The 11,446-nt window shown below is 37.4% G+C and overlaps 1 protein-coding gene across 1 annotated transcript; it reads right to left on the bottom strand.

The window, feature by feature from the left end:
* Positions 1-840: 840 nt before the first annotated feature.
* Positions 841-1,536, bottom strand: LOC108487924 (tropomyosin-1-like). Its single transcript, XM_017792258.1, has one exon. It carries the CDS (start codon positions 1,534-1,536, stop codon positions 841-843), a length of 696 nt encoding a protein of 231 aa, XP_017647747.1.
* Between the last annotated feature and the right edge of the window lie 9,910 nt (positions 1,537-11,446).

Raw genomic sequence — 11,446 nt, 5'->3', positions numbered from 1 at the left:
CGTAGCATCAATTCCACCACGATAGTCAGCGTTTTCTATTTCTTTAAATTTTTCTTCCAACCATCTACACTGTTTTTTGAGTTCTTTCGGAAGCTCTACCCTTGTCTTTTCTGCCTCTACTACATCATTAAGATCGGGGACACCGGGGTTAGTCGGGTTATCCCCCGGATTAGAACCTGAACCAGCCTGATAGTTCATCGGTGTCGAGGTATCGGCCTATAATTGTTGGGGTCTGATTGTTACAGATGACCTTCGCATGTGCGGTTCGGGTGGCATTTGAGTATTCATCAGAGTGAAACCAGGGGGGTAGAGAGGATCCTCAGTAACGGATGGCCTTTGCGTGTGTATCTCATGTTGCGTTTGAGCGTTTGCCGGAGTAAAACCAGGGGGTAAAGGGAATCTTCATTATTATTTCCAACATTGGTCATAGGACCCTTTCCTTTATCCGTCCTACTTGTCAGTAGTCGGGTTAGGTCTTCCATCATACTTCTTTGCGATTTCAGCATTTGATCCCTCATTTCCTGCTGGATTTTAGCTAATTGTTCTTATACTTGTGCTTGCATCTGCTCTTGCATCTCTTTCTGCATTTATTCCAGTCATTCTAATTTTTTATCCATTGCTTGAGTTTTTCTTCTTGTACTGTAGGGATGTGCACTTGAGGGATTTTCGTTGGTTTCCAGATTACTGAAACATTTTTTAATTAATTAGAATCTTTTTATGGCCTTTAATGCATATGAAGTAATGTAATGCAAATGCATGAATGCAAAGGAGGCATCAATTTTTATTCAATTCCTTTTAGAAAGCTTGACTAGAAAATAAAAGTCTTTACATAAAATTAAGTTACAAATAAGACTTCGCCCTAATGCTCATAGCCTTAATTTTCTTAAATAATGAGGCTAGCTCCTGCCCCCGATCTGACTCCAACTCGTATTTCACTCCTAGTATGTCTGCTTGTACAGCCAAAGCTTGCAAGTAATCAACTACCTCCCGAATCTGGGTTATGGCTTCTCCAATAATGTAATCTCTATTTCTGACTTGATCCTGCGCATGGTAAAGCTGCTCTTTCCAACGGTCCTCATTTGCCTCAAAAAACTGAATTCGCATCTCACAGTTCTGTAGCGATGTTTCTAATTCTTCTATTTTTCCTCCCATTTCTTCTATCTTGTTCAAGCTCGCCCTTAATTCCATTGTGGTGTTGCAATTTCGGTATTGATGAAGAGACTTCTCGAGTTCTGCCACTCTAGCCTTTAATTCCCCTCGCTCATTTCTGCTTTCTGACAGACTCTTCTCTAGATCTTCATTTCGTGCCTGAGCTTCTCGGAATTTCCTTTCCCATCGGTCGGCCTTGGTCTTTTTTTCTCGAATTTTATGGTGCCATTGTTCGAAAGTCTTACCTAACCCCGCAGTCCTCATAGACAGGCGTAACTTCTTGTAATCAGTCTTTAAACTGTCTAGATCCTTTTCGGCCTTAGCTTTCCCCCTTCTCCACTTTTCAGCTTCTGACCTCTGGACATCAGCATCTAATCTTAGGTGCATCTTCTCTTCCTCCAATTGTTCGATCTTTTTCCCAAGCTCTTAACTCTTCTTCTCGAAGTCTTGTTTTATAATCTCCAACTCTGACGGGGCGACTCGTAATTGTTCCATCATAGGTTGAGTATTCTTTAAACTTGGCCTAGGAACATTATCATTAACCCTCTTCTTAAACCATCCATCTTACTCGGGCGTCACCATGGAATTGACAGCTAACCTCTTCATCCAACGAGTTTGCTTCCAAGCATCAGATAGCTCCCGAACTTTCTTTTTATAGTGGGCACCTTTAAAAAAAATTCACACTGAGCAAGTCCGTAGGTCGTGGGTACAAACTGCCTCGATTTATATTGTCTCAATGCAAGTAATGGGGTGTACCCGGTAGCTCCCCAAATTCCTAACAATGGCACCCAATCAAAGTTACTGCACTGATACATGATCTCATCTGGAACCATCCAATATGCTCTCCACTCGATATCCTCCTCTTTAAGGTTTTGAAGACATCCACTTCTCCTCCGAGATATCCTCTCCTTTGTATGGCTGCTTTCTCTTTCAATTGGGAATAACCTTCTGCAAAGACCCGATAAGAAACCTTGTCTACTTTCCAAAAGTGCCCATGAAATCACACCATCAATAGTTGTGCGCATCCAATAAACCGTCCCCCGCCCGTCTTCCGACATGTGCTCAAGGATCTGAATGTCTCTGCCAATATTGCCGGCACCGGTGTGATTCCCTTTTCAAGACAATCGAATAAGTCAGTGACTATCTCATCCACGTGCCTTAAAGCCTTAGGAAAAATTACCAATCCATAGATGCTTAAGGCGAAGATATCGACCCTCTTTCTCTCATCCGGATGTGTTAAAACCAAATCTCTCAAATTCTCCCAAATGATACATTTACTATCTCCCTTTTATTGAATCCGAGCAGTGACCCAAGGCTCGCTCATCCCTGAAATATTCATCAATTTCTTCGTGAAGGTTTGACCATTAAAAACCTTGCCATAAGCTTTTCTAACTTGCATTTTTGGACACCTGAGCAGGGTAGTATATTCCTCCATGGTAGGCACTAAATCCACCTCCCCAAAAGTGAAACACTTGTAGGCAGAATTCCAAAATTGAACCATAACTCGGAACAAGTGCTTGTTTACCTTAATATCCAGCAAGTAAGATATATCGCCATAGCTTTGATAGAACAACTGTTTGGTTTCTTCATCCCAACCAGCCTAGATATCTCTCAATTCCTGCAACTCATTCTGTGCTACATTAACGCGAGTGAATTCCTGTAATTCTGATGTATATCCTTCTGTGAAGCTATCCCCTTTCTCCGATTGTAACTTCTCTGACCACGCGCGGACGGCCGCATTATCCTCGACTTTACTAAGAAATTCATTCTCCATGTTAAACTTTCTAACTTAGTAATCGAATACGAATCAACACCTCCTTTAGTATGCAAAATACAATCAAAACAAGACGAGTCAGTATTAGGCGTTAATAATAAAATGCAAGCAAAATAAAGATAATCAAAGCATACTTATATGGGTGACCACTACAGTTTAACCTAGCTCCACCTAAGGAAGGCTCTTAGGGTTCCCTATATGTGGTTTGGTTCTAGAGTAAGGGTACCCGAACTACCAGATTCCTCGATCCTCACCTATTATAGGCTCATATGGATCGAGTTCGGTTCAGAGGAATACATTTCCCTATGACCATGCGGAGATGAAAATCTCACGAAATCATAGGTATGGGTGTATCCCGGAAGTAATCCACTAGCCCATGCGGAGGTGAAAACCTCACAAAAGCGTAGTTTCTTACTCCCACTTAGAAGGTGTGACCACAGCGGTCATGCAATGTAATGCAATGTTATTCTACAAGACCCGAGCCACAACAATCATACAATCGAATGCAATTGAAGAAATCATGATTTTTTAAAATAAATTTTCAATCAACTGACAAAAGGACAACAGATAATCAATTTTATGGCTTGACTCTCTTATTGAAGTCCCAGTGGAGTCGCCAAGCTGTCGAAACCATTTTTTTGAAAAATGGGGATCGACTTTTTGAAAACAAAACATGGAGTCACCACCAATCTTTTATTTGGGTGTGATTGGGTCACCTAATAAAACACTTTGTTTTATTAAAACCGATTTTGGCCTACGTAAATATGAGAAAACAGATTCGGGAGCCGATTACGTATGAGGAAGGATTAGCACCCTCACTACGCCCAAAATTGGTACCAAATTGATTAAGTACTGTCCTTATGTCTGAGATTTGAAACTATTTTTGAAAAAAAAAATGATTCTTTTAAAAATTTGAATAGCTCAAGTTGGCCGTCAAAATTTTCTTGTTTCAAAGGAATGCAGCATCATATCCAACATGATAGGACACGACACTTTATTCCCTTGAGAACGTGATAAATCTTGGTTTCCAAAAATTTATACCCTCAAAATTACAAAAGGATGTCCAATTATTTAGTCCAACGAAAAACCGAAACCCAGCAAGATAGGACACGATTCTTCGAACTTCTAAACGTTGAACATTGCTTTGCTTTAGGATTGAGAAAATATGTGTAAAATTCAAAAGGGACGTTCGATTACTTTGAACAAACGAAAAATTGCAACCCAGCATGTAGGGTACAATTCTCCGAATTGCCAAGCATTGAACATTTCCTTTGTTCTAAAGAAAATTTTTAAAGACATGGGTGAAATTTCGAAGGAATATTCATTCGTTTCGAACAAACAGGAAATTGCAACCCAGCACGGTAGGGCACGATTCCCCGAATTGCCAAACATTAAATATTGCCTTGGTTTTAGGGAATTTTAAATAAATAATTATAAAACCAGCTTGAAATGCACTAATTTGTCTTAAAATAAAATGGAATAATTAATTCTAAAGAGTTAGAAATTATAGAGTGATATTTGTTAATCCGAAAGGAAATAAAAACACAAGATAATGTACATGTACGAGATACTATGATGGATGAATGGAGATAAGATAATTCGTTTAATCAACTAACAAGATAACAATCAAATTCCACCAATTCTAAAAAATATTATCAATTTCCTAATCATGGATGAAGAATAATCAATATGATGGCAATACAAAATAATAAACCACAATAATATATATAACCTAATACAACATATTCAAATGCAAAATGCAAAACAAAATGAAAGTTAAAGAAAAATATATGTGTATAAGATAAATTTAAAAGGATGAATATATAATATATATTATATGAATTGTTAAACTAGACACTTTTACGAAACAAAATAAAGGAATACATGTGACCATTAAAATATATGTTATAGAATGAATATTTAAATCGAATGATATACGAAATGTTAAAGGATATCGGTTTAAAATTGACAACTTATATATAATAAAGGAAAATTAAAAATGTGCAAAGATAATAAAAGCATATATAATAATTTTAAGAACATATTAAATTTACAAATTATATATATATGTAAATAAATTTAGAATAAAGGAAAATGCATACGAGATTAAATTAGTTTTGTTATATATGCACAAATATATACAAAAGTAATTGAATGAGATACTATGTAATATATTAAAATAATGTAATATAAAAATTTCAAAACAATAATTTTATATGCATAAAATGAATTTTAAAACAACAATTTAATCATTAAAATAATATATGTACAAATATACACAAAATATTAGATGAAACACTATACAAAAATATTAAAATAACATGATAAAACGAACTTCAAAATAATTATGCAAAATAATTATGCAGATAAAAATAAAGCGAAATAATTAAAATAGATTAACAAATATACCTAGATTTATCTTAATATATTAATATTTCTAAATAGAAAACTCAACTAAATTACACTGTGTACACAAGCATATAGAAATATGTAAACAAAATATTTTACGTAATGCTAAAATAATATAATGCAAAATTTCCAAGCAATAAAATTATTAAAGTAGTTTTTTTCTTAAAAAAATTATTAAGTGAATACCCTTAAAACAATACATTATATAAATGGGAAGCTTAATAAAATAAATCTAAAATGAAGGGACAATTTGCAAATAAAATAAACGGATGGAATTAAAATAAGGATCAAGACAAAACACGCAAAATGCTCAAGGATTAAAGTGAAATACTCAGCACCTTAAAACGCAACACTTAGGAGCGGGCTGATATGAAATAACACACAAACTATTAGGGGAAATTAAAAAATAAATAAGATGCTAATAGGGGTCAGCTGAAATGTAGCGCGAAAGGGAGGGGTTAACCGTGCAAATTTCCCACTTGAAGCAGATCACTCTACCCCTAAACGCCACCGATTCATTCTCCTTACAAAACCAAATTAAAAAAAAAACCTAAAAATATCATTCAGCCACTCTAAACAAATCAAAAGAAAAAATAAGAAAAAACAGAAACTGAAATCTCTCCCCCCTTATTCATTCGGCTGAAGCATGAACCCTTTACCCAGCCACCGCACGCTACCGTAACTGATAATTGGTGATGAGCAAAGCCCGTTCTAGGCCGATTGGGGCCATGTATGTCGACTTCAACCCCGAAATCCCCTCTTAAACTTTGATTTAGACAAAGAAGATGAGGATTTCGAAGACAAACTCTCAATGGTAAGTCTTCTGTTTTTTATTTTTATTATACTGGAAACGCATGCAAACAAAGAAGAAAACAAAACAGACTTGAGATGAGAGAAAAATCAGACGTTAGAAATCACCTTTTTTCTTTTTTTATCACTGCTTTTTTTTGTTGTATTTCAATATCAGTGTCCAAAAAAACATTGTTTGTTTGAGGCTCTTTTTATAACCAAATACAATATTTAGTTTTCTATTTTTTTTTTGCTTCCTACTTCTCTGCTTTCTTCTTGTTTTTGTTTTTTGCAGGCCTAGGGGTCAACGGCGGTGGTAGAGGAGTTGGTGGTGTCAGAGGAGCGGTAGCAGAGGGTAGTTGAAGACCTAAGGTGAGGAGAGGTGAGGAGAGGCTAGGTTTTTTTTGTTAAGGTTTTGGGCTAGGGTGAATTGGGCTTATTGGGTTTGTGAGGCCCAGGCAGGATCGGGATTATACACTACCTTAAGTTGATCAAAACTATTTTTCTTTTTATCAGTCCATTCAAACACCACACTTTTCTAAAATAGTTTCGTTAAGGGTGCGACAATGAGGGAAAACCCTTCAGCGAATCTACAGTAGTAACCAATTAAGCCTAAGAAACTCTGAACTTCAGTAACAGTCTTAAGCGGCTTCCATTCCAAAATAGCCTCTATCTTCTTAGGATCTACACGAATCCCTTCTGCAATTTGACACAAAATCCATAGTTACCCATTCCCATTTCTATAATGAAATCTTAACGGGTTGAAACAAACCAGAAGGGAGTTGGTGTTCAGCCTTAACTTGCTAGCACGTCAAACAATATGACACAAAATTAGTTACCTCCCTTTTCAGTCCAGGCCAGCAATACAACTCACGAAAGTCATGATACATCTTATTGCCACCGGGGTGCATAACATTAGAGCTACTATGCTCCTCCCTCAAAATAGCTTGCCTTAGACCCACATCCTTAGGCACACAAATATGACCTCGAAAGCACAAAATATAGCCACTATTAAATTCAAAGTCCATAGTCTTACCCTAATTTATCTGCTGAACTCGACTAATAAAAAATCCATCCAAAAGTTGCTTACTCTTAATCTCATCCAACCATGATTGCTTAACTTGCAACTCGGCCAAAATCCCACCATCTTTAAACAAACTAAGGCAAAAAAAAAAAAAATTGCCCTTAAATAGTCATAGATCTTCGACTAAGAGCATCAGCCACAACATTGGCCTTACTAGGATGATACTCAATCGAACAATCATAATCCTTAAGCAACTTAATCTGGTGATGTTGCCTAAGATTCAACTCCTTCTAAGTTAGGAGCTGTTGATTAGTGTAGATGACACACTTTCACCATACAAATAGTGTCTCCAAATCTTAAGTGCAAAAACAACCGCAACAAGCTTGAGGTCATGAGTCGGATAATTACCCTCGTGCTGCTTAAGTTGTCTAGACGCCCTTCCCTCTTGCATCAGCACACAAACCAAACTAGTATGCGACGCATCACTATAGATAACAAACTATTTTCCAAGTTCAGGCTAAATCAAAATTAGTGCCTGAGTCAAAACTGATTTGAGCTTTTCAAAACTCAATTGCTACTCAAAAACCCAAAAAAATAGAACATTCTTACGTAGCAACTTAGTCAAATGAATTGTTATTAAAGAAAACCCCTTAACAAATCTCCGATAGTACCCCGCTAAATCCAAGAAACTCCAAAGCTCAGTCGCATTTCTTGGCTGCTTCCAATCTAAAATAGCCTCTATATTCTTAAGATCCATTCGGATACCTTGAGTAGAAACCACATGCACCAAAAATATAACCCCACTCAACCAGGATTGACATTTACTCAACTTGGCATATAGTTCCTTTCACGAAGAAACTGAAGAACTATTCAAAGATACTGGTCATGCTCATCCTCGGCCTTAGAATACAACAAAATGTCATTGATAAACACTATGACAAACTAGTCTAGATATGGCTAAAAAATTTAGTTCATATGATCCATAAACGCAGCTAGAGCATTAGTCAAACCAAAGGGCATGATAAGGAACTTATAATGTCTATAATGAGTCTTGAAGGTAGTCTTATGCATATCGGCTTCCTTAACCTTCAATTGATAATATCTAAAGTGAAGATAAATTTTCAAAAACATGGATGCCCCACAGAATGGATCAAACAAACCATCAATCCTTGCAACTGAGTATTTATTCTTTTTCGTAAATTTGTTCAATTGACGATAATCTACACACATCCTTATAGAACTATCATTTTTCTTAACAAAGAAAATTGGTGCTCCCCACAAGGACATATTAGGTTGAATGAACCATCTATCCAAAAGCTCCTAAAGTTGCAACTTAAGTTCCTTCAGCTCCTTCGGTGCCATTCGATATGGGGTGATAGACACTGGAGCTGTCCTTAGCAAAATCTCAATTCTAAACTCTACCTCCCTATTTGGAAGTAATCCTAGCAACTCCTTAGGAGAAACGTCAGGCAAGTCCTTAACGATATGAATCCCTTCCACAACTGAATCCACATTATTTGTATCATGCACATATGCCAGATATGCATCACAATTCTTAAGAATTAGCTCTTGAGCTACAAGAGCGAAAATCACATTAGAGAGGTAATCTCTACGCTTGTCAACCATTACAACTTCCACATCACCTCCAACCTTAAAGGTCACTCTCTTAGATTCATAATCTAATCCAACCTAATTCTCCAGCAACCAATCCATACCCAAAATTAGGTCAAATTCCCTGAATGACAACTCCATCAAATTAGCCGGGAACACAAACCCCTAAACCTCAAGCAAACACCTCCTATACACTTTACTAACTCGAACGGATTAACCCAAAAAACTAATCACAGAGAGTTCGTAACTAGTGTCCTCAGCCAAAATCCTTAGATTTCTCGCTATACTATTAGATAAGTAAGAGTGCGTGGAACCACAATCAATTAGTGCAAAATAAGATAAGAATGTATAACGAACGTATTGGCAATCACATCGGTCGTATCTTTGTTCTCACGGCACATCATCGTGTAAACCAAAGCTGGCTACCTGCCTTCAACCTAAGCTACTCCTCTGCCTGGTGCTCTCTAACCACATCCGTCACCATTACCTCCTCTCATCTGACCACGACCCTTAACAAGCTACTGACCAACCCTCTGAGGTGGAATTTGACCCTGAATTGGAGCCTGTACCAGCTCAACCATATGGTGACACTCACCAATCTTATGCTTAGTGGACCTACATCTAAAGTAATCCTCAGTCCTCCTTCAACATTCTCCCAGATGACGTCTATTACAATAGCTCTGCTTGCGGAGGTTTTACATACTTGGCTCGTTTCATACGCCGTTGAGAAGAATTAGAAGGACCCACATCCCTCTTCTTGTGCTTAGTGCGCTTTACCTATTCCATAATTTTTGCATTGTCAACCAAGACTACAAAGACCCGCTCTCTTTTAAGAGCTATCAAAACTTTAAGGTCATACCTCAGACCCTTTTCAAAACGAATACTCTTGTCGTAGTCAGTAGCCACCAACCCACGAGCATACTTACTCAATCTTAGGAGCTCAGCTTCATACCCGAACACCGATCTATCCCCCTGAGTTAGCCCCATAAACTCGCGTTTACGGGCCTCAACATAGCTTGCCTCTACATGCTTATTTTGGAAGGCACCTCGAAAGTAATCCCAAGTAAGCTACTCAAGTTGAGTTCCCTCCATTACCGTCAACCACCACTAATATGCCTCGTCATGATGCAAGGATACTACACCATTCAGTTTCTGCTGAAGGGTGCAGTCTAAATGATAAACCGTAATTTATACATATTTTTATCCCATGCTTAGCACATTTATGGATGATTTCTCCTTAGATTTGGTGAATTCGATGCTCCTAATTCTTTAATTTCATGTTTTATACTTAGGTGAGCATAGGAGAATAAAAAAAGTAAGAAACGGGCTAAAAATAGACCCACATGGGAAATCAACACGGCCTGGACTTCCTCACACGGGCATGGCACACGGCCGTGTCCATTTGGTAGGATCGAAGCATGACTTACACAAGTAGACTACACGCCCGTGCCTATTCAACAGCCTTGACCACGGGCTGGAATAATCGCACACGGGCATGTCCTTGCCGAGCCCAAGTATAGTCCTATTCAGAAAAGGCCACTTTTAAGGGCTCTTAGGCATTCTAAAGCCTATTTAAACATCGGAGGAGACACTTAGAGGAGACACACGGAGTAGGAGGCAAGGAATTACTCAAGGGAAGTCGATTAGTCCATCTCAAAAGTCGGATTCATCGTCAATACTGAAGACCTCCCTTCAATTTCCATTTAGGGGTTTTGGGTTTTCTTTATGTTTTGTATTCATTATTCTTCTGAGATGTTTTTTTTTTATAATTACGAACTAAACCCCCTAAATACCTAAGGGGAATGAAACCTAAGACGGATCTTGTTATTATTATTTGAATTGTATGATAAATATTTAACTTGTTCTTAATTATGTGTTCTTAATTCTTGTTTTAATATTTCAGGATATTGATTCAAGTGAATGCTCTTATTTAGAGGAGAAATAGACCCTGTCTAAGAGTAAATTTGTCATAATTAAGCGGAGTCGATTGCACCCCTAGAGATAGGGTGATAAGATTTTGCCGGATTAGGGTGAAACCTAATAAGGGGATCCATAGATCGTGTTAATGCAACACTAAGGCTTTAATTAGAAAGAGATTTCAATTAATCAACCTAGGGTTAGACGTTATTAGTCTCGAGAAAGATAATAATATAACTTAGGGATTTCTACGGATCAAGTCAAATGACTAAATTGTCTGATTCAGAGTCAAATAACAAATGAAGTTTAGGTGGATTTTTCATTGGGTATTGTCTTAATCAATCGAGTTTTCCCAAAAGCCTTTTTCCAATTTTCTCTCTGTGCACCCTTAGTTTAGTTAATTAGTATAGATAAACAAATCCCTTAATTTTTAGGTTAGATAATAAAAAGAAAGTAATTACTAGTACTCTTGGTTCCTTTGGGTTGTCGATGACAGCCTGTCATCATCGTATCGTCAATCCGGTCTTGCTCAAGCTATAATACTGTTCTATAGGTACACTGCCTTCATCGTGATAATAGTTAGTTTCAAGAACGATTAATTATAAATTTTTATAACCTGTAGCGAATATCACGTATCAAGTTTTTGGCGTCTTTGAGAAGGTGCCCTCACCATGGGTTACCACTGTGGCTACAGGTTCAAACATTTCACAATGGCCTGAATCCTTCGACTCGACAGATGATTGACACAGCCGCTGGCAGACTATCAATAATAA

Source organism: Gossypium arboreum, chromosome 10 (assembly GCF_025698485.1).
Source record: "Gossypium arboreum isolate Shixiya-1 chromosome 10, ASM2569848v2, whole genome shotgun sequence".
Taxonomy (NCBI): Eukaryota; Viridiplantae; Streptophyta; class Magnoliopsida; order Malvales; family Malvaceae; genus Gossypium; species Gossypium arboreum.
The sequence above is the reverse complement of the archived record's forward strand: the minus strand, read 5'-3'. Positions and strand labels throughout refer to the sequence as shown.